The following is a 25769-nucleotide window of genomic DNA, read 5'->3' as shown; positions in this document are numbered from 1 at the left end:
CTGTATCTTGAACTTCCTTCATTCCAAAACTCTTGGGGATACGGCCTTTGTTCTCTCGACTTTGCTCCGCGACGACCGATAACTCCCCAATTGCTCTAATTCGATTCGAGGATACTTGCTTATGAAGCTGAAATTAGAAAATGAAAGTAAAGAATGATCGTCGAAGAGTGAGAAAATAAAAAATATTTCATAGCAATAAGAAAGAAGAATTAATCAATTATTTTCCAAGTTGTTAGTTTTAATTTTTTCCTAATTTCATTATCAAGATTTCCCTTTTTTCTTAAAAGAAAGAAAACTTGCCACATGCGATGAATTCGTGGAATTAAATATACAAATGGAGACTAAAACTTTATTCGGATTTTGCCAAATTTAAAATACAAAGTTTGTAATACTTTCTCAACAGCTTATTCCAATTTCTTTCAACTTATATTTTAAAAAAACTTTGAAGTTATCATTTAGCCCAGTTGCGCGAGACATCTCGCGCAATTAAACTTTCCTCCATTCACGAAAATTCTCGGATCCAGCTACAGATCTTATAAACTAAAACTTATCGATAGAACTTCTCGATTATCGAACCCATTATAATAATTTTCTCGATCCAACGCAACTCTCGTACCAACCGACATATAAGAGAGGATTGGATCGGAATAGGAGAGGGTGGGATTAAAACGAGACGCTCGGAGTTTATTTTTAGTTAGGAACGAAATTGGCAATCTACACTTTCGCCGATCGCGATTAAATATTGAACACGGCCGTAGCAGAGATTAGAGCGAGAGGTGGAAGGAAAGAGCTTATTTCATGGAGTATCATCGGTATCCGGGTTGAATGGTAAAAGTAAAAGAGTTATTTATAGAGGGAAAATATTTCGGTGAGATTGAAATCTATCTATCGTTTGGAGGGGGTTGCATGCTGTTTGAATTTTGATTAACGATGGATAGCAAGGGATGCAATTGATTTGATTATATTACGTGGTCATTAATCCTCTTAATCGAATTACAATCGCGTATCAAACGTTTTTAATGCTTTGATTGATTTCAATATATATATTGAAAAGCTATTTTGATGTTTGTAGATTACATCGTGTACTTGGTTTTGATTTGTTACGATTGGTTGGCTTTTCAACGAGTTTCGATTTTAATGAATTTAGTTAGATGATTGGTTAAGATGATGAAAAGAGCATTTTAATTTGAATAATTAATTTTATGTGAAATGTGAATGGTGAATTAATGTGTTTTCTTTTCTTTTTTTTTTTTTGTAGTGGTAAAGATATTCGATGGTTTTCGTCTATTCAAATTGCAAATGAGATTATATTCTGCGAAAATATGGATTGAAAGACAATAATTGATCTTCTCTCTGTAGAATAATTTTGAAGATTAATTAATATTTCATATAAATGAAAAATCAATTAATAATTCATTCACTAAAATATTAATTCTCCGTCCATATTAATTCTACATATATCTTTATCATATAAGAACTCTAAGTTAGGTTTATATTTTCATTCAATGTAAATCAATATTCCACATATAAAATTTCACTCTCTCGAAATATGAAATGTGAAATTGTATCCCTTGAAATATTAATTCACCATTCACATTATCAAATGAATATTTTCAAATATTTCATAGAATAATTCCAATTTAATATTCATTGTGAAACATCAATTGACGAAGTTAAATATTTTTATCCAAATTTTAATCAATATCTTATATAAAATTACATAACGAAAAAAATATCAATGGATAATTTACTCCTTCAAAGTATCCAATCACTAATTCATCTCTCATAAAATTACACAACCAATCGATAATTTATTCCTTTAAAATATCAATCATATAAAATTACATAACCAATCAATAATTCATCCCTTGAAAATACCGATCAAAATTCATCCCTCATATAAAATTACGCAACCAATCGATAATTTATTCCTTCAAAATATCAATCACTCTAATATATCTCTTAAATAAAGTAACTCAAGGAAATATCAATTGATAATTCACTCGTTGAAACTTTAATTCACCAACTGTATTAATTAAACGAGAATGAAAACGATTTCCATTACGAATATCTCGAGTCATTCGGATATTCCAGGGGTAGTCGAACGCATAATCCGAATGTAATAATTTCCCGACAGTTAATTTACCGAATATTACAGAATTACGTTAAATCCCGTAGGAATAAGGGTGAAATTAATAACACGGGACCAAGTATCTCGGTGGCTGGTAACGTCGAGTCCAGCGCAAAGCTTTTAGCCTGGTAAATTTATTACTGTCACGCTAACCAGTGGTTCGTATGTGCGTGAGCGCACGCGCCTCTTCATCAACCACGCTCGGCCGGAAATGCTTGAAATTTCTCGATGTGATGAATCCTTTGATTCAGGGGCGCATCGAGTCGAGCGGTTTCGTTCGAAATTCGCCTCGTCACGCGAGTTTTCATGCTCTCTCGATCGGCGTGCGTGCGAGTTAGGAAGCAAGGGCAAGGACAATCACCTTTCTCTACTTGAGATCGAGTTTCTAAGGTTTTAACATACGTGCTCGCTTACCTTTGTACCGTTTAGAGAGCTATTAGCGAGCCTTCGTGGAAATAGAGCGTTTGTTTCTTTACCTCAGGGGCTGCAGCCTGCTGTGGAAGTCCACTGTTGGCTGCGGTACGGGTCTAGCGAGCCCGAGGTACCCGAGCTAATTTTGTAGGGATATGTGGTTTTTTTTTTTGAAGTATTGAAAAGATTTTTGGAATTGAAGAGTTTAGAGATGATTTTTGAGATTAAAAGAATCGAAAATTTATTTTTGGTGAATTGGTTTTATTTATGATTTTTTATGACGGAGATACCTTTGTAAGAATGTGAAAAATGCAGGTGAAAAGATAGGAAAAATTTAATATTTTAAGATGTCTTTGAATTTAAAATTCTTGTTCTTATTGTACTCGTGTGATGCAAATTGAATTTTTTTAAGTATAAGAGAGATCTTTCTGGATTAAGTATTTAATTAGAAAATCTGATTGATATTTAATTAGAATGTAGATATTGTTTCATTTGCATATAAAATGAATTATAAGGATAAAAGAAAATTATAAGCTGAGATAATCGGTTGATATTAACAATGGAAGTCAACAATATTTATTATAAAATAGATTATGGAAGATTTAATTATAAATCGTATATAAAAATCTATTAAAATCGACTAAATTAATTTTCTTTTTTTTACTATGATTTTCCTCGTACGAACGTCGAATATAGTATTAAATTAAGTGACCATAGTTCTTGTTGAAAATCCGATAGATTAAGATAAGCTGAATAGATGGAAGACAAGGGCTTGAGCCGATGTGCATGGTCGATGGCTTGTATCGTGGTTTTCGTGTGATACTGAACACGGAATTTATAGTTCTATCTTCATACATATTTGCTATTCGCTATTTCAGAATACAAAGATTTCTAATAACGAAACATTATTATTATTCAATGATGAATAATCTTCATTCACATTATACAAAATTATTAAAAATTAATAAGATTATTTTTTAGCATTTCACGTGCTTGTTTCACATTCATTTTATTTCTATACGTATCTCCATCAACTTCAAACTCGTTACATTAACGTGATTATAGAAGATTCCACTTGTAATCTGATTAGCAGATTAAAAGAAGATCCATTTATTTATTTATCGATCAAATACTTACACAAGTTCTCTCATTTCTGTCTTTCAATCTTATAATACCACTTTTCCTTCAAAAATCCCTATAAACACTATGCTTAAGATACTCGGTATCGATACCAGGTATCTCAATTTTCAATTATCCGGCTACAGTTTTATTTGTCATAGCAAAAGCATTCGATCCTTGCAGAGTGGTAGTCTCGCCGTTTCGACGAGCTTTAATCCTCTAGATGGATCCTCGTGTACAAGCGTTGTCGTTAAACGAGACTCCAACCTTTTCAGAATGTCAGCGAACGTTATATAGACGATTAATAGGGTGAAGGGAAGAGGGAGGGAGGGGAGAGAAAGGACAAATACATCGACCCCCTTTTCGTCGTTTGTATCCTCCGTAGAATTGAAGTTATGATTGCGAGCGTGGCAAAGGATATAAATTTTAAACCCGTGTTTCGCGGAATATTGAATCCCCGTGAGGGAGCATTCATTTGAGAAATTTTTCTGTGTTTGATAAAATTTATCAGATGATTTCAAGATTTCGAGTTTTTTTTTACAAATTCGTTTTTTGCTCTTGTTATCATTTTACGTGGATTTCGTGAAAGCTATTTTGTAATTTTATTCTCTGGGGATGTTGTTTTCTGTTAATTATCTACTTAATGTTTGATTTTTTTCATTAGCGATGGAAAAAGAATATTTATTTAAATTACAAGATTACTAATAAGATTACTTAAAATAGAAATTCAATTCAATTATATTTTTCTTTTCAAACAATAATTAATCAAACGTATATTTAGTAATAAAAAGTTAGAATTTAATAATTATTTAATAGTACTTTTTTTTTTTAAGTCACTGTAATACATTTAACGCACGCGATATTAATAACTATTATCTTACGTAATTTTAATCTATTAGATATAGTCGAGTATATTTATTATTCACAATATATTTTCAGGAGTCTTTACATACGTATTTTCTATATCCTTACCAACAATATCTCTAATCATCAACTCTAGAGCATAAAATTTCCAGTAAACTATTCCCAATAACAATTTCCAATATAATGTCACCGAAAATTGTAATAATCTTATCGAATCAATCTTAAAGCCCACTTATACCATATCAGAAAATCAGAAACATCCTTATTAACCATTTCATAAGTACATGGCGTTCCTAGAATCGAGTTTCTTTCGAGAACTACTGTAAACAGTCCTTAGCGTGCATTACTTGGAATCAATAACAGCTAACACGACAGTCAGCTTGTCGATATAATAATGTTGACACATAAGCAACGAGAGAGGCGAAATGGGGGATTCGTATTTCGTGATCGATCTTTCGGTCACGAGAACAATTCGTTCCGTCGTGGTGGTAAATCGAAACCGCCGCTTTAATTCCTCTCACCGATGTCTTGTTGCATGCGCAGCAACGTTTTCATCGCACGATATTGTAAAAGAAAAAAAGAAAAAAGCGAGAGAGAGAGAGAGGGGGAAAAAGGAAAAATAAAAATAAAAAGGAGAGAAAGAGAAGGAAGAAGGTAGCAAGTGGTAGAAGCAATCGATAGCTGCGCCACGATAAAGCACCACCACCGACCGCCTCCATATTCCGCGGCAAATGGAAATTCTGCCGCGCGGAAATCGATATTTAATAGGCGCTGCTACAAATTGAAGCGAATCACTCGTAATCGCGATTTAATCGCGTCTAATATCTATAATACCGTTCTCGACATTGTCATTAATTCATGTGCGGTGTCAATCGGACGGTGACAATTCATGGTGTGTCTACATCATGTATGAATCATTAGATCATTGATATATATATATATATATATATAATATCTATGTTGAAATTGAAATGATAATTTGATTGATATGCAAAAATATAAATAATATGTATGCTATCAAGAATTATCTATTTCTTTGTCATTTAATTTGATTATTTTTTTGATTTTATTATATTATTATTTAATAAATATTGAGAAGTATCACTTATGTTGTAATGTGATTAATGTGAAATATTTTATATTGTTAAAATCTTTTAGAAAGAAACTCATGAAATTTGAATTTATTATTTTGTTGGTACGCGTTTCACTTAATTTTATGTTTCCCCGCAAAGCAAAAATTTAAATTAACAGAATGGTCGTTTCATTACTTCGTTAAAATTGCTTCCGTATCCCGTCGCTAATGGAATTTCTCTTCAAGCAGATCGATTATTAACCATTAATAGGTCATACTTCCAGAGAGTTGATTGTGCTTCGAAATTTTCGTTTTCTCGTGTCACCCACTTTAACAAACGATTTATAAATAAAAAAAATAAAAAATGAGACAAAATTTTCATTAATTTCTCAACAACAAATATATCTGATTAAATAAGAATTAACAAAATTACGTTTCTTCTTATCGATTTCATATTATATGGTACGTAAGTAGTCTGATCATAAACAGTTGTGACCACTGATTATTTATGAGTGACCTCATGCTATTCGTTTCGAACTGCTATTTCTTCTAAATCATTGAAATGTCCAAGTGTTGGGAATATGGCTTACACAGTACTTCTCGATTACGCAATTGATAAATACATGGCATCGATTTTCGCCAACAAGCTATTCAGATTGATTAAGAGCTTTTATGTAGGGCAACAGTTGCGATTGCTCGAAGTATTTTCCACATATCAAGTAATTGGTTTTTATAGAAAAGAAAGTTTATAGATGAAAAAAATTCTATTTTTCAAAAGAAATATTTTTAACAATATTTCCTGACCAATTAAAACGCACGATTATAATTATAATATAGTAGAAGCACAAACATAATTTCTGTTTTTCTCTTTTTTTGATGAAGTGTAATAAAATTTCAATTTATAAGTTAAAAATATTTAATATTCTCAGAAGATAATAATTAATATTCATTCAGGATACTAACGATGATTGAAATTAAAAATTCTTGTTCTACATTCATCAAATAGTTAAGTGATTAATACTATAGGATGATTCATTGTCATGTTAATATCTCTCGTTCTTTGATATAATGATGTAATATGATAACGAAAAAATTAATAGAATATAAAATACAGATAAAGAACAGATAATAGTAAATCTTTTTATAATCATTTTTCGATGTTAATTTTCGATATCAATTTTTTAATGAATATTTTTTTAATTACCTGATATATCAATGCAAATACAAGATAAATATAATGATTCGAGTATTCTCATTTTCTTCGAGGTTTTCCAATACATAGAATATCTCTTATGTCTCCCATTAAGAGAATATCCACTTTATTTTATATGTAGAATAAAAAGTAAATATAACACATTATTAAAATAATAACCATTAGCTGGATTTATTCTAGAATTCATTTCCAACCAACAAATAGGAATGAGTAAATAAAAATTGTTATAGGCACTTTAATGAGGTCCAACACGCAATTTGCAATTGTCTGACCATTATCAGGTCGTAACTACTACGCGAGCTTCGTCGCTTCGTCTGATATGATCGGTCCGTAGTCACTGACAATGGCCCGGCCTCTATTCCCTGTTCTTTTCACAGCCGCATCGATGTAGGTCATGGTAACATCATATTCACGGTTTTTTTTTTCCCTTGCAGTGAATTGTTACCAGCTTTCCAGTCCTATTGCCATTTTCTTTTTCACCCATCCTAAAATTCTATCCTCCTTTCTCACTCTCTATCTTCTATTTACTTTTCTTCTCTCACCGCCATGTTCTTTTTTAGATTTAACTTTAATCTTTCCTTCTTGTGCTCATCCTTTGTGTTTTCTTTTCATGCCTTTCCCTTTGCTATCTCTTTTTTCTAGTCTGCATTCCATTTTCTTTGTCATTTACTTCACATTTCTCGTTTCTCTACTGTTTTTCGCTCTCGAATCGTATTTTTTTATATTTTTCTTATTTTTTTTTTTATATTTCTTCAGGGTATTTTATTTTTTTTTTGTCCAATTTAGTTGATGAAGAAGAGATAGTTTTTCATTATGTCGCGAATTTAATTACTTAGAAATGCATAAAATTATAAGAATCCAATCTTAAATGAAAGAGAAAGGTAATAACGACAACAAATCACAATTTAAAAAAAAAAGATTATAATGAAATTTTATTTTAACAACGTTAATCTTCTTTCTAAAAATGTTCTAATTTCCTCCTCCATTATAAAATACTCTTGCAGTAATATTCGAATTCCTTATCATGATTCAACGTTTATTATTTCATAGGATATTATTTATATATTAATATCTAATATCCGAATGAAAATTTCAAAGTATCTTCTTCGTTATTATGGCAGCCAAGCCCTATTCTTCGTTAGGAGTGCAATTTGGGAAATCAATCTACGAAATTTAGGTTAAAGCCTTTTTTTCGCGAACCAAAGATCGACAAGATTTAATTTTGAATACGATGCTTGCCTGAAAGGCCCATTACAAGTTGGTTGAATTATCAGTTGGATCGTAGATACAAAAAATTATTCACTGGTAGATCCATTATTCGTAAAGATTGACTTTTTTTTAAAGATGAATCTGAATGATTAAAATATTGTTCGTGGTTCGTAGTTCTTTCATTAAACACATCTTTCCACGATGTTGAAATTATTTGTACTTTGTATATTTTGTACATTTAACAGAATTTGCAAATGTTTTAAATAGAATTTAAAAATCGATATTTTATTAGATATTTCTGAATGTAAAAAATACCAATTTTAATTCCATTAAAAAATTTTCATTTAGTTAACATTGTTCCAAATTGACTTTCCTTTCATAGAAAATATCTATTTATTACGGGAAAGCAACTTTATAAATTAATAAAGTTACGAGTTTCGAGCACGTTGTATTGTGTCACGAACTTGTAAAATTTCCCTGTGATGGAATTTCCGAAGTTTCGTGGATGTACCAGAGGAGTTTAAAAGCTAGGTATTTATTTAGAAAATATAGCTGTAAATTGAAGTATATCCCCATTTATAAGTCATCGTATACTTGATAAAGTTTGGATACATTATGAAATAAAAAATATTAACATATTAATTACCTATAATATGAAGAACATATAAATCATTCGTATTTTTTTAATGAATTTCATTTATTTTTTGAAATAAATAAAAATTTCTTCATCAAGGATACGTGACAAATATAGGTCCTTTATTTTTCATTACTTTGAAATATTATAATAATTATTCCAATTATTTGTGAAGGCACATTCAAGAAGTTTTGAAGATAACGATGATTCTCAACGCAAAATCCTCAAGATCACAAAGAATCACATTAGAGGCGAATTTTTAACAATCCTCGAATACTACACCTACACTGACTATCGTTCTTGTTTTTCTTAAATTAATTAATTCATTTTCTCTGTTTCAGCGATCACTCGATAAGCAATCGCGTGGATCGACGGGGTCACCCAACGCACTGCGAGTGCGGCGAAGTGACCAGGCCCTTATGACGACGTGAGGAAACGGCCGAGAGTGCCCTGGCCACGTCGCAATCTGACTTTTAGGCCTTGTCCCACTCACTTCCACACGTCCCGCCCTCGGCCGTTTCAACCCTCTCGAAAATCCTCCCTTTCCATCTATCCAACTCATCACACCTTGTACGTAACACACCTGATCCTATCCTTCCACTAGCATCCCACATATATACACGTATACATGTACAAAACGACACTGTGCAAGCACCGTGCAAGCAGCGGAGCGAGCCAACAGGTATAGAGAGAGAAAAAGGAAACGATCTCTCGAAGGCGGATGAGGAATTTTTATTTTTAGTATTTTTAGTAGGTTTAGGAGGTTAATTTGTGCTAGAGCACACGATTCTGAGATAGTAATTCGAGGTGATGGTGATGATAATTAGATATAAATTGAGCTGGAGGAAGAGGAATTTTGTAAAATGTGCACTCGATGAAGATTAATTTTTAATTCTTTACTTTTATTGGTTTTCTTTGTTTGATTTATCCTTGTGTGAGTAGTTTCCATGCGGATATAATTTACTGTTTATTATTTTGAGAATTATTAGACTTCAATTTTCTTTTTAATTTTAGAAATAGTTGTAGAAAGTACGTCGTATAATAATGATAGGAGTATTTGTAAGTAAAAGAGGGAATTTGATTTTGCGAGAATGATAATGATTAAAGATAGAATAGAGTTCGTCAGTCTCATCTCAGGAACAATATAAAATAGCTTGAAGGAGTCCTAAAGTGTCTTACTTAATTTTTACTAAAGGAGAAATGTTCCTCCTTCACTTCGGATTTGAACTCAAAAGAAGGATTGTATACTGTTCAAATGGAATGAAAGAGAATCGTGGAATGGTTTTTAGATACATTAGTGATTGAACAAAGTTCAAATAGATTTATAATATAAATAAATTATTGAATTCTTGTTTGTAATTTTTCAATAATTTATAATAATTAGCAATTGAAAAGAAAAAATTATATAATAGAAAATTTATCCGCTATATAGAATGCCTTCTACAGATTTCACGTTATTATTTTATCTCTATTTTTAGATATGATATATTAGAATATATATCGATGTCCAATCTTCCTTCAATTTCTCCCTCTAATGCAGAGCTAAAAAAGACAATAAAGAAAACGTACAGAAATTTCTGCATATTACTACATCGCCTCAATAAGTATTAAATCAAAGCTCGAGAATATTGAATAATCTAGGATAAAAAATAAATTTCCATTTTAGATAGTTTTCATTAAAAAAATACTTATTTCGAGTGCCATTTTACAAATATCCCATTTTTTTTGTCGTATCTTTTGTCGTATAAAATTGTAGTGTTGTTGCAAAAAGGATTTCAATATAGTAAAACAATCGATTAGTAATATATTAATTTAACGTTCATTAAACGATCATGCAATTATTTTACACGTTTAATCGTACGAAAATTTTCGTTAATTACCAAATAAAATTCAATGGTACACGTGATACATAACAATGGATATATTTATTGAATGAATGCAACAACAATGACGTTAATTTCTATTATCGATTTTAGATTTTTCCAGTTAAAAATTACATCTTTTTGTAATCAATAGACACAGAGATACGTGTTTCGATAAAAAAAGAATAATAAACAATGTAGATAGCGTTTTATCGAGAAAGGAAAAATATTGAAAATGTCGATGGATCGTTTCCTCGTAAAGAAAAAAAGAGAATAAAATCGACAAAGATAAATTATCCTGAAACTATTAAGTTAGGAGTTAGGTAATGTAAAATGGCGATAGTTAAAATGCATAACTGCCCGGATAGTCGGACGAAAGAATAACGATCAAAAAGTTGATTGAAAATTATCATAAGATTTATTTTTTATTAGATCGGGAAAGGCTGTTACCGGGCTACGGTCGATGTAACTTAAAGGACCATTTTTAAGAAAGAAACTTTCATCTTTCGCAAAACTTTGTTTTTAAGTCTATTTTAAATTTATATGAAATTTTGGAATTATGTGAAATTTCACCAGAATGGGAGTCAGAATTGTGCATTTGAAATTTAAAAATATAATAAGTAAACATAATTTTATATAATTATAAAATTAAATTCATTATTTAATCTGCTGATTTTTAAATTTTATATTTACATTAAGCTTTTCTATGTAAAAAATTTACATAAGAAATTTTAATAGAAATTTAATTTCAAAATTATTATAAAAAGATCATAGTAAAATTTGATAATTTATTTATTTAAAAATTATGGAAAATATAATTTTAATTAAAAGTGCACGTTTCATTGAAACAATAAAAAAAAATGGGGGAAAAAATGATTTGAAGTTAAAAATTATATAACAAATATACTTACGAAATTTATGACTATTTGAAAGATTCACTATTTATGCAACAAATCTGTAATTTGCTTAGGAAAAAGAGAGTACTACTTGTTTTAAAAAAATTCCTTGAAATTGCAAACTTACAAGGTAACTTCCGTAATTTAATAACTTCGAGTTTCTTGAAACTTTCGAGGAAATGTCGATAAAAGTATCAAGGAGTCTTATCTTATATGAGAAAGCAAAAAAATACACATTATCTATTAATGTTATCATAAAAAAAAGAAGAAAGAAAATAATTCTTTCATTCTTTTATAAAATTTTATATCTAGAAAAAAAAAAGAAAAAAAATTGTTTCATATTTTTAAATTTTATCAAATTATAAAAATTCTTTTTTAAAAATATCGTACTTCCGATTATTATATACTATAATTCACGCGACCATGCATGCAACCATACAAAATGTTGCAAAAAAAAAAAAAAGAAATGTGTATCTGAATCTTTTAAAGATTATGATTATTTGCATATTACGAGACGGCTCTCGCCTATTCGCGTGTGGACTTCTGCCAGAAACAAGAGAAATCGGGGAAGTTTGCGGTTCCGGTAGAAATTGTCGATACCGCAACTCTCGATAGAAAGGAAAAAAAAAAGAGATCGTAGTTTCGTTATTCATAGCAATATCGATGATAGACAGACGAATCCGAGTGCAGTATTTTTTATTTTAATAGTAGTAAAACGTTTCATCGTGATGCGCCAATTATATTATGATTTATAATACTGTACAAGAATTTCATTTGTTGCTTTGAATCCGAAAATTCGAAATTCAAAAGGTATTTCCAATAAACATAATCGAGTAATCGAAGAGATTATAAATTAATATATTAATGATAATGATACGTGCACATATGAGAGTTGAAATTAAATTTAAAATATTTGAAGAAAATTAAAATAATACTTGTAAAAATTTAAAAAAAAGAGTTCTAATTTAAACTTTTCAATTTATCATCTATCATGTACCTTCATTTATTATCTTCTTTTTTTTCTCTCATTTGTGTCGTCTTTTATTCCATTTTTAGACTTTATAATTCTTTCATTTTCTTCCATCTTTATCGAAGATCTTGGCAATCAGGAAAGTGATTTCCTGAATTATTTCGAATGAATAGAATCATGAGAAAAGCCAAAAAGAATATAAAAGAACAGAAACGTTCGAGATATCGGCGATAATGAATATCGTTCCAAGATATCGTCAAAGAAACTTGTGACAAAATTTTATTAAAAAATATATTTCTCTAGATTGCAAGTTTTCCTCGTGTCCGATTCAAGTATGATTTTAAATATATCGTAATAATAAATGATAATAACGGTCATAAATTTATAAATCTAATACTGTACAATATTCTGTACATTTTCTACACTTTTAACATGTTTTAAAAATGAAAAATAACATACACGTACATGTACACAGAATTAAAGTCTAACTAACTAGTAAACAGGAAGGTAAATTCTTTTTGAGAACAAAAGATAAGTTGGACGCGCGAAATGAAATTTATTCATGCGAGGCATTATTTTTAACACGTTAACATAACACGTTCCTGTTCTTGTGGATCATTAGTGCCTTAACACGTACCATTTGTACAATATGAATTATATTTCTTTCTTTTCTCGTACAAAGATTTATGAAAAATATTAATATTTAGAAATTTAGTTAAAAAATTCTTTCTATTAAATTTTTAAAAATTTTCTAATTTGAAATGTTAAAAATATTCCTTTGAAATGTTAAAAATTCTTCAATCCGGGCCAACTTATGTATTCATCAAGGTTGTTTCCACGACACGAATTTTTTCCCGAATTCTCGACCATCTCCACGCCTCGTTTCCCGAATATGTAAATGAATAGTTTTTCGTGGACAAAAATTTCCGCACACGTCCATTGGACGCGCGTGAATTAATGCGCGGACGCGTTCAGAAAATGGCTACGCAGCCGTTCTCGGATTTTCGTTTTAAACCGCCCACGTATTATCGTTGACGCAAAGTCGAAATTTAAACAGTGGCGTGTCTTGTGTTAAGCGAGGCGTTCTTTCCTCTTCAAGTTTCAAGTTGAAACGGAGCGTGACAAATTGTTTGTTACGATAGCATTTCGAATTTTGGATATCGAAAACTTCATTAATCCAGAAGGTACAAAAAAATGAGAATAAATTATTATTTGTTGAATTTTTATTCATAAATCATTTGCACAATTCTGACTCTGATAAAACGAATGGCTATCTAGAAATTTCACATAAATTAAGCGAAAAATATTTTAAAATGATATTTTAAATTCATTTTTTTCGAAAATAAAATTTTGGTTTTGAGAAAAGTCAGGATATCGAAAAATGGGACAAAAGTTAATCGATCGTTGCTTACGTAGGCTTGACCGATAGCCAATTTATTTTCCTGCTATCAGGAGGTCATTATTCCGGGGAAATGCAAAAATGTAAAGATGAAGAGGGCTAGAGGCGATAACGAAGAAGATCTCATATTATTCTTGATATTTTCTGATTATCAAAATTCGGCAATGGACGAAATGAAGAGTTAAAAAAAAGAAGGAATGAAAAGGGAATCAGAAATTGGTTTCATCCATTTCTTCTCCAAGATATTTAAATTCTGAAAATGATTTTTCAATAGAAGAATCGAATTCGAATTAAGTTTTTTTTTTAAAATCCAATTTCAATCTGTTATTCGTAATAATCTTCGGATATAGAAATTAATTAATGATTTGAAATAATTGATTATTTTGCATTTTATATTTTATTTATATTTGAAACAACATAGGAAAGAAATAATTTCGCAATTACATTTATGGTTATAATAATAAATCAATAAATATTATATAACATGTTATATAATATGAAATTTAAGGAATTGAATATATCGTACAATCATAATTTATAATGACTTGATACTGTTAAATTGAAATATATTCAATATAATACAATATAAAATGTTTGATAAAAATCAAAGTGTCCATGATATTATTTAAGAACAAATTAATTAAGAAAACCTATACAGATTTATTTAATATTTATTTAATTTCCAATTAACTTCTAATATAAAATTACTGATTTCAATTCATAATTATAAAGAAGTCAGAAATTTACAAACGAAATAAATTCTGAAATATGACAATTAAATCTTTTTAAAATGTTGCTATTACATCCACAACGAGATTTACGAATAAAAAAGAGGAACAAAAAGATAATTCCATCCGACGATCATTATCTTGAGTACGCCATTACGAGGTATGCAGTCGCGTGTAAAGTTTGCTGGTCGACTAGCAGGATGTAATTGTTACTATTACCGCCATTATGTAACATTAACGAATTATTCTTAACACGCGACAATATATTAAATTGGGGCGATCGTTTCGCCAAATCTTGGTGGAATTGGTGTGATTCTATATATACAAAGAAAGGATATCGATTAATCGTGAAGATCTATAAGGTTTCGAATACGACTCATGCTACAATTCAAATAAAATATTTCATTTCCGCTTCGACAAATTTCTGGGAATTTGTGTTCGTAATTAGAAAAGATTTACATGTAATTTCTGTTATGAAATTTAATTCAAATTTATCGTAAATAAATGATAGAAAACATTTTTCATCATTCGTGACAAAAATGTGAAAAATTGTGATGATAAAGAGATAGTTTTTTAAATATTTTAATTTAAATAATAATATTTATGAAAATTCTTTCCATGTTTTCATTATTCTTTCCATGTTTATTATCACCGTTAAATTATGGAATGTATAATTCTTTTAATTGATAAATATATCGTACAAAATTTGCTTCCATTGTAATATTAACGATAATAATCTTTGTTGAACATGTCAACGAAAGTAGTAATTCAATATTTGTGATTTATTAATTATTAATGTGAATCTCAGAAATGAAAAAAAGTGATTAGGTCAAACACATCAATGCAGGAAGGTTCTACTTTCTAAGCAAAAAGATCTTTGACCTATATTTTAAATAATCTCTTGCCATATTCAAGAGATTCAAATTTTTATGAATATTATACATCGATTAATGTGTCCTCATTTTATCGACTTGTGAAATTTTATTTCTCAACAAATTTCAAATGGAACGAATCTACATTGCATGATAGAACGAAAGGAAATTCACTATCAAAATTTTGCACGAAAATACAATTCAAACAAGGATAAATATCGGTTCTTGAAGATTACTTTGTAAATGAAAGTTAGAAATGGGTTAAAATTTACAATACGTTCTTTTTATTTATTCAGAATCAAACAAATCTGGCCAATATAGTAATCTATTCGAATTTCCGGAACTTAATTAACTACTTTCGACTTATTTAAATATTGGAAGAATTTGGATTAATATTTGTCAGATTGTTGATCAGATTAGATCTAATTTAATCGCTGATTTAGTTTTTAAGAAGAAAAGTTTATTCTCTTTAAAATATATTAATATTAATAATTAAATTTAAAATGGTCAACATCTTTGATTAATCTTTCTTTGATTATGATATCAAATATTTTATATAAAAATTTTTAATTTGAGAAATTAATAATTATAGTGAAGAAATTAGCAATTCTAATTTAATCTTGATTTTTTTATACGAATAAGATATTTTGCATTTGTTTTTTCTTTTTTTTTTTTTAAATTAAGATAAAAGAAAGAGGAAGTTTAATTTCCACAATATTGTGAAAATTGTTTCAAAATATTTCCGTATTTGTTAATCGTAATAACTTAGATTCTCTGTATTCTCTTTTTCCTTTTCTTCCTTCCTTCCACTGACATTTGTACTTGGTAGTTTCGAGTTCGCGTGCTTCTTTCAATGGCCAGGTTTTTGGAACCACTGAAATTCGTTCTGGCATGCAAATAATTTGTATAGCTGTACTCGCTATACCGATGAACACGTACCGATGTATAATTCAAAACGAAGGTCTCTCAAAATCAGCATTTGTTTCACTTAAAATCGGGAAATGTTCAACGATGACGTGGCCACTTCAACACTAACTTTCACATAATAATACATTCCATTCTTTTTATTGAAACAATTAAAATTTTCACATTTTTTTAATTATGAAGTAAAATAATTATTTTTTTCAACGATTAATTTATAATTTTTTAAAAATAAATAAACATTATTGAATATTTCTGTAAATTTAAGAAAATATGAAAACATGTTTATTTATTTTTTTAATAAAATGATATTGGAAATTGCATGATTAATTTTAGGAATTTATTTACGATCTCAATTTATTAATAGAATTTTTTTTTATCGTTTCATATTGGTTAATTTTTTTGTATACTTCATATTGCACTGAAAATAATACCAATAATTTTTAAAATGATTCACCTATTGATATAAAAAATTTTATTGCTAATAATATTGGTTATACGTGATATAAATTTTTTATAAATATTTCGTAAATTCAATTTAACGAAAATTTCATTTGTTATTTATTATCTTTTTAAATAATCAAATATTCTGATGATTGATTTAAATTCATCAGAGAGATTATTTCTCATCATTCAGAAATTACGTTTCACTATTAACACATAGTTGTGCATTTATTATACCAAATGTTATACAATTTTCAATTTACGTGTTTGCAATTAGTTAAACATAGTAATGTCGTTTTACTTTGTTAGTTTGATACTCAATGGTGGTCAATTTCCACGTACGCATTATCGTTTATCAAGTTCATAACCACATTACTATTGATATAACTACATTGATCAGTTTTTCGATTCGATTGTCTGTACGATACTCGTTAACGATGCAAATTGCCTCTAATTATACAATATGTCCATTATATCACGATTATATTCGGGGAAAAACAGCATCGATTCGTAATATACAAGATGCCCCTATAATCGAATGAAAATTAAGCACATACGGCCAGGAATCTGTAATTATTGAATATTTAAAGAAGCTTAAAAATCAAAGGAACATATTTCAAGGATAAATTTAATAAAACTAAAAAGATAATTATCTTTTATCTTGATATCCTTTATATTTGGATTAGAGAAAATTTATTATTATTTAAACTTTGAGATAAATCGATATTCGATGAATTATCGAAACAATTAAACAACTTCAAATTTTTTAGAAATATTTTATATTAAAATAGTTTTTTAAATTAGGAATTTTCATCTTTTTTTTTTTTTTTTTTAATGATAAGAAATATGCAATCAAACTTTTTTCTTCGAAAAGAAATCGAGTTTGAAAGAATTAAATAGACGTTGGCATAAGAATTTTTTAATATCTGTAAAAAAAAGCGATAGTAAATGGATGTTCGAAGAATGTTTTACGTGGAGGAATAATGTAGGAACAGGCGCGAAACGGAACTAATTTTGTGTCCCTCGCATTCTTTACCGTCGAAACGTAATGTCGAAAATCAATCTTCTCGCATGGTGTAAGCGTAGAAACATTGAGCCAAGTTGGACGATAATAAATTTTTCACCGAGACTCAGGCAATCAACCTCACGGAATCTGTTTTGCATGCGACGCATGAATCAAACTTCGATCGTTTTTTTCGTTTAATTAAATGCATTTGAATAATCGTGGTTATAAAGGACAACATTCAAGTTCACTTTTCATCGATCGAGTAATATAATTAACTTGTTCCTCTTTTTTATTCTTTTAAAGTGATTTTACAAGTGATTGTCGGTCGAAGAAAAAAATTAATCATTTTATTATTTGAAATAAAAGTAAAAAGGTAATAATTTGAAATGATACGTATTATTTTAATTATTTTATTATATTTAGAAATATGTAATAATAAGATTAAAATCAAGATTAAAATCGAGATAATTCTTTTGTATAAATCTTGGACACTTTGGTTAAAGTTATTTTGTCAAACAAGATATTTTTTGAATATATAATAAAGCTAAAAATGTATTTCATTTGGTGAAATATAAAATTAAAAAATGAAATTTAATATCTTCGAAAAGAAACAATTTTAAAATATTATTTTATTAATATCTATTATTATTGAAATGTCATTTTTGCATTTCCCCGATAGACATAATGTCTTCTAAAAAGAAAAAAATGGAAATAAATATTGTAATTACAATTCATCTTTAATTACAAAAAAAATTGTAATTATTATTTTTCTTCTCATTTATTTATTATTTCTTACAATAATATTTATGATAATTATGCAGAGTTTTATTTTATTTTATTGATAAGATATATTTGAATATTTGATTGCGGATGTAAATTTATATTTTTATGAAAGCAACTAAATAAGTTGTTTCATCTTCTAGATATTCAATATCTCTCTATTTATATTTGTTTAAATATAATATCCAATGTTATGTATAGCTCTTTGAAATTACCAACGTTTATATTCTATAAATTTTCCATAAATATACTAACATCCGCAGTCCAACGATCTTAATTTCAATAATGGAATCACATTTAAACGCTACTATCGTTATCCAATGCTTTCGTAGCCGAGAGAATTGCTTCGAGAATTAACATTATGTTTACGATACTCATCCTCACGAAGAGGACCTTTTTCAACCCCATAAGGATTAAATGTTTCTTTTTCACGAGACGAAACTCGTAGAGATTGAAACTAGCTTAAGAGTAATGTAGATAACGTTAGATTTTAAGATTTCGGGGACACGCATCGTTCCTTCACGAGTAATTAACATCAAAAGATACAAATAAAAATCGTGAACGAACGAGGCTTGTTCCCTGTGTTAATTAATTATACATATATGGGCACTGCCAGGCTTGCAACTCTAATCAAAAGAACAAACCGGCATGGCCAATCAAAAGATTTCGATCGAAAATTGAGCTGCCTGATCGTCGACGATTTTGAACTATGAATAAATAAAATAAAAAGAAGAAGAAAAAAAAGGAAAATGATTTCGAAGATAATTCCAAACAGAATTTTGTCGACGATTTATTACGATTTATCTATAATACGCCGGAGGAAAGCTCTGACCAAGTATAATGGAAGACCACTCGCGAAATAAAATAAGAAAAAAGGAACAAAATTATGGTCACGAGTTTAACGTACCAAAATCGAAGCAACAGGAGGAAGAGAAAAGAATTCTTAGGAATTAAATCGTTAAATCGAAAAAGATAAAAAAAAAAGTTATTCTAGAGATATTTAACCGAGTAACGAGCCGAAATTTCGTTAAGAATTTTGTACGCTAATCCCCGACAGCTAATCCTGTACACCCTCGTAGGGTGTCTTAGAGGAACAGTTCATTTTAACCGAGATGTATTTTCAAAGTTGATCGAAGAAGAACAATCTTGATATAACGTGACTCTTTTTAAACATCTGAAATTAAATAAAAAAAAAAAAAAAGATATATATATATATAACAACGTAATTTAATCAATTGTTATCCATCATGTCTATCATGGATGTTCTTCTTAATTCATCGAGATGATCGATAGAAAAATAACGAGAGAAGTTTAAGGAAGTTTGTTCCCGTAAACTACTTACGTAGCTACGTTTTAAAATAATTGAACACACAGACACACAGATACATACACACATACATATATACACACACAGGATCGTACTCATACAGATACACGAGTATACTTGTCTACAGATACACGCCATTGTAAATTAGGCAAAGCTGTAGCCTAGCAAAAGAAAAAAAGGAGAAGAAATGAACGATGAGGCGGAAGAAGAAGGAAAAGGAAACAGAAGAAAGATAATAATAAAATAAAACGAAAAAATCCTGAATGGAAATTTAAGATAAAAGCGATATGTTATCGAGAGTTAAGAGTATTCTATAGCCGCCCGATGTTGGCATTTAGCTGGTCTAAACCGCAGAGGGTTCGTTTCTACTAATTATATACATATACATATACATACATGATATATATATTATATTATAGCGCTGTTGAGTTTTATCGATTGCGAGAGAGAGAGACACTTTATTTCGTGCGATCGACATAGATCGATATCGTCGTTAATCGATATTTCTACAGAAATGTTTGTAAAGAGGAATCGTATACGAGGATGGAAGATATGGAAACGCGAAATTTGGAATCGATCGAGCTCTCGCCTAGAGCCAGAACGATCTGAATATCCATGAAAGTCAAATCAGAAGCTGGGATTGAAATCAAATGACGGGCGTCAAGAGAGATCGTCACATATAGGAATTCGGTTTTGCACATGTGTATAGGTGCGATACATCATCTATTAATTTATGATTTATCATTTTACGGGAAACAGTTAATCCTACGTTTAATTTAACTTTATTATTAATGATTCGAGATGGAATTTGAAATTTTAACTCCGATGTTTGTTGATTTTATCGATAATACCTCTTCTCCAATGTAAATTAGTGGTAAGTAAGTAAATACAGAAAATGCAGAGGAGCAATTCACCAAGGATTCAAAGTTTACTTGAACAATTACAAATTTTTCTCAAAAATATTCTCTTAGAGAGAGAATTTTCATTTTCATTTATCTCTTGAAACAACAAATTGACCAATTTGTTAAAATATTTCATAAATCATAGTTTAGAAGTGTGTATAGACGATCGTAAAAACTTTCTCGATACATTCAAATTTCACTCAACATTCCTTTAAAATGTTTATATATGTTTGCATGTTTATCCCTTAAACATGAAACGAGAAACTTTAACTTCGACAAACTTAACTTGTTAGGACATTTCATACTCCATCGAACGATATATCATACCATCCTCTTCCTGTTCGACACATCGAATTCTCGAGGCGTTGCGCGCGTATGCACGGCAGTGCATCATTTCATCGTCGAGTGCAATCTCTGTTCCGGCGCTGTCTTATTTCGAGCGCTGCTCCACCGTCCTGACCTTAATTGTAGAGTAACCCAGATTACAGATGCCGAGAGGGAAACGGAGATAGGGCCGAGCGAGGGGATAGACGAACGAACAATCTCAGAAACGATACGGCCGAGCAGCTTTGTCATTAAGAGAGCCGGATCACCGCGCCTTGTTGCGGCTTTTCTAATTTTTCCGGCTATTTTACCGCCGGCCGTCTTCGTCTTCACGACACTGTAGCTTCTCGTTCTTTGAACCTAAGTGCACGAGTTTAGTTTCCTCTTACCGTTGTCATCTGACAATTTTTACGATTCCTCGTTGAATTCTTATCGTGCCTTTCTTCTTCGCGTGCATTAAATTTCTTTATGATTCTCTATATTCTGATGGATGTAGTTTTCGTGTGGAAATTCCAATTATTTTCAATATATTTGTTCCAAATTTTGAAACAGAATTGATCATTTATTTAGAATAATAAAATAATAAAAAGATTAGTATATTTAATAATTGAATATCGAGAATATTAAATTATTGGGATTTACAAAGAAGATAAAAATTATAGAATATATCATTTATTAAGTATAATTTTGTTAAGTGAGATTGGTATAGATTTAGGTATTTATTGATTCTTTATAATAATTTATAGAATGATAATTGAAAAAGCGCGGTATATGAATAAAGGAGAAACATGAAAGCACGCGGGTCAATAACCAGTTTAATCAATTTTTCACCTAGTTTCATCGCTGCGCGCCCTGTTTCTCGTAAAATCAATTAAAGATCAAAAGGATGGCGAGTGGCACTTTGGGAAAATGTATTGTAATCGAAACGAATTTCTTTCTCGAAAATTTTTTTTCTCGAATCAAAATCGTATTTAACATTTTCAAAAAAATATCCGTAACGATAAAAAATATTTATTATTTTTCCTACAATGAACTGTCTATTCTCATATTCTCAAATTCCAATTTTCAACCGTATTCAATCAAACCTCGTGACCTCTTTTTATACTCTTCAACTCATCATCAACCCAACTCATTTTACTCATTCAATCCAACCTCTTTTTCATCCAACTTTTCACCGCATTAACTCGGCAAAGAATCATCATGGCCAAACATCATCCATATACACGTTAAATCGTTATGAAATATTCCTTGTATTCGACGCAATAACGAAACGAAGCATTCGTTTATTAGCGTTTGGAAAGATATTGTTTTCCGGCCGCAGATCCGTGTGTTTATACGAGGCCGATTCGCGGCTGTGTGCGCGTGCAATGCGGTTAGATGGCTCAATAACGAGCATTGTGTGATTCCCGTGACCCGCGTCGCATCGATCACATCGCGCTTCCACCGTTATCACTCTCTCTCTTTTTCTCCGCATTGATATCACCCTTATCGCGAAAATCTTTAGATATTGTTTCTTGACTACCGCCACGATAGATTGATGATTCTGCGACAGAATCTTTAAACAAGTGAAAATTTGACAAGTGATGGAATCAAAGGAGAATGAAAATCGAAGCAAATAACGTGAAAATGTAATTGTGTATTGGAAGGATCTTCAATGATTTTGAATAGATGTATATCAATTATTTTTGAAATGATTTAAATGAGAAAAATAGAGAAATTTTAAAGAATTAGAAATAGATTTTTGTGGAGAAGAGGTATTAGATTTATTTATTTTTTTTTTCAATCATTTTTCATGTAATTTTAAAAATTGATTAAGTATTATGAACATTTTTATAATACGCTTAGTTTATTCGTAATGTAAAATTTGGTATTCCATAGGAAAGAATATGTTTAGAACATGTTGTTTTGTGCAACGACCGGCATTTTATTTCAATTCGATAGAATGTTCATTTCATGAAAATATTTTAACGAAATAGTAACACAGATTTATACTTTACAAAATTTAGTTAAATTTTTTATTCAATTAATTTATGGAATCAGAATATCGAATTAGTTTAAAAATTTATCTTTATTTATATGAAATTTGACGAAAGCAAATAAATAATTCTATTATGATACAATATTTTTATCTTTTTTTTTTTTATTATTTATTTGAAAAATCATCAAGCGAGAGTTCGAACGATTTTTCTATTCGATGTAATCGGGAAAATTACACGTGATGTAGAACACGTATACATGTTGATGCAACATAAAAAAAAAAAAATAAAAAGAGAGGAAAACTATATATATAAAATATGTAAAGTTATACATATGTACATGTATGAGATTCCTGATTTTGTAAAACCAGCGACACGTGTTACATAGAACAACAATAAAGGTGATCTATGACGTTTTATAAAAGGGAACTCGTTCTCTGAGATACGTGATTTTTATTTCCCTTATTTTCTACCCCTACTGTTCTCCTTCCTGTCATTTTTCTGGTCAATGATTTTCGTGGTATGCGTAGGTTGAATTAAAGTTAGGACAAATTTAAATCGCTGTAACTTCAAAAATAGTGATTTTATATCAATAAATAAAAGATTATTAAAAGTGCCAAATCTTGCACTTTAAATCTCCTTTTCATTTATTCCAATTCGATTTTATATTGCCAAGATATTGACATACAAAGATAATCTAATTTTTAATCAATTTTAAACTCTATTAAATCTTATTAAAATTAGAAAAAATTTTGAAGTTATATATAATTCCTTTGAAGATAATAATTTCCAACTGAATAAGGAATTAGAAACATTACTCTTTAAAATACATGATGTATAGAATAGAGATTCAAATTTATTTAATTTCATATTTTTATATTTCCTTTGACAACCATTAGTATTTTTCAAATACAGGATTTGCTTATTTGCGCTTATTCTCAATTTTCTCTTCCGGTCGCATTATCGTGAAAATTTCTCAATGTCGGTAGTAATTTTTGAAGCAGAAAATCGTCGGAAATACAGAAAAGTGCAGTATTCCGAACTATTTCTTGATGTGATCTCAATTTGCTAAAATACGCAAATAGATCTTTCGTTTCGTAGTTTGAGCATAAACGAGAAGCAAACAATTCGGTATTTAGTCTCAATTATCAGAAGAAATTTGTTCTAGATTGTTTACTCTTCTTTTCCATTCATATTACTTGATTTTTTTATTTTATTTTTTTTAATTTTAAGATCTCTAATGTTATAAGATCTCTAATGTTAAGATCTCTATTTATTTTACTAATAAAATAATTTTTAACTTCATTAAAATTCTTACGTTTCAGTGATTTTTAATAGAAGAATTCGAAAGATGTTGTATATTTATTTTGAAAGATAATCAATTAATTTGTCTTTATTATATTATATATTTTATTATTCAAAAAGAATTAAAAAATTTAGAAACAATCGAGCGATTCTACTTTCACTTCTCGTCTTTTCGTGTATTTTAATACATAAAACTTTATATGTAAACGAGAAGCAAATAAAATTCATTTCTATCGGCAATTTTTCTGTCTCATTCAATTATTTCACGCGTCGAATGCATGAACGCCATTTCGAAATCAAAATAAATATTTGTCACGAGTATTTGGTATTTTCACACTTATTCTCATTTTATGCTTTTTGCGTGAATCTATCCATTGAGTATTTCTTTCTTCGTTTATCCAATATAGCTCTATTTCATTAATTGTTTTTTGTTTAGCGAAAATATAAAAAAGAACTATAATATTATATTATAAATAAGCAATTTGTATTGTTAAATCTTATATTAGATTTAAAAAAATATAAAAATATTTTTGAATTAAATAATATTTTTAATTTAAGAATTATTAAAAATTATTATAATTCATAAATTATTTTAACGTAATTTATTTATGACGAGGACAAAATATAAATTGCTTATCAAGAATGATAAATTTTCTAAATTTCCTCGTTTCACAAAGCGACGATATCGTAAGGTACAAAAATGATCGTTCAGGGGATTTCAGGATGTTTCAACGAGAATATTTTTCGTGCCATTGACCCTTGAATTTCTTCTTTTTCTCGCTTCAACAACTTCTAACCGACTCGTTTGATCTACACACCGTGAATTTTCCACAGAACGATTGCATATTTCCATAGAACGGGCTATAGTCTTTCATGCTCTCCATTTTCAGGATGAATCCCATGAGTGCTATGAAATGTATGCCAACTGTGGGAGTTTTATCCTCGTCGCAATTCCATCCAAAGTTCGATGATCGTTGTTCAAACAACGCTTACATTTACCGTATATTTCCATTTGATCAATGCAAAATTTTCTCGAAATTGTTATTTTTTTATATATCTTCTAATTGGATAGCAAAGCAATATAATTCAAACATTTCGTTATCAAAAATTTTGAAGTTCTTCTACTGTTGGACTGACTTTTATCGAATCATCTATGGTTGAAGGGAGTTCCAGAGAGAAATTCTAATTAGGTCTTGGAATACTTGGAATATTTCTATCTTTTTCCAATACCAATTGATGACATAGCGTAAATTCACGAAAATTTCGAATAATTTGCAATCTTACAATCTTTTTTTTTCTTTGGAAATATAGAAAATAAAATAAAAAAAAGTGGAGAAATATTGAAAATATAAAAATTCAAAAGAAAATTATTATAAATTGAAAGTAATTTTTAGATAATTTTGT

The 25769-nt window shown here is 29.3% G+C and overlaps 1 protein-coding gene across 1 annotated transcript in view; it reads left to right on the top strand.

The window, feature by feature from the left end:
- Positions 1 to 10420, top strand: part of LOC724903 (protein tipE) — a 49339-nt gene extending 38919 nt beyond the window's left edge. Inside the window, exon 3 of the mRNA XM_016917888.2 lies at positions 8995 to 10420. Within this exon, the coding sequence (XP_016773377.1) occupies positions 8995 to 9076 (82 nt within the window). The 3' untranslated portion in view covers positions 9077 to 10420. The remainder of the gene's footprint in view (positions 1 to 8994) is intronic.
- The last annotated feature ends 15349 nt before the right edge of the window (positions 10421 to 25769 follow it).

This window comes from Apis mellifera, linkage group LG1 (genome assembly GCF_003254395.2).
Source record: "Apis mellifera strain DH4 linkage group LG1, Amel_HAv3.1, whole genome shotgun sequence".
In the NCBI taxonomy this organism is placed as follows: domain Eukaryota; kingdom Metazoa; phylum Arthropoda; class Insecta; order Hymenoptera; family Apidae; genus Apis; species Apis mellifera.
Note: the sequence above shows the minus strand (reverse complement) of the source record. Positions and strands in the feature narration are given on the sequence as shown.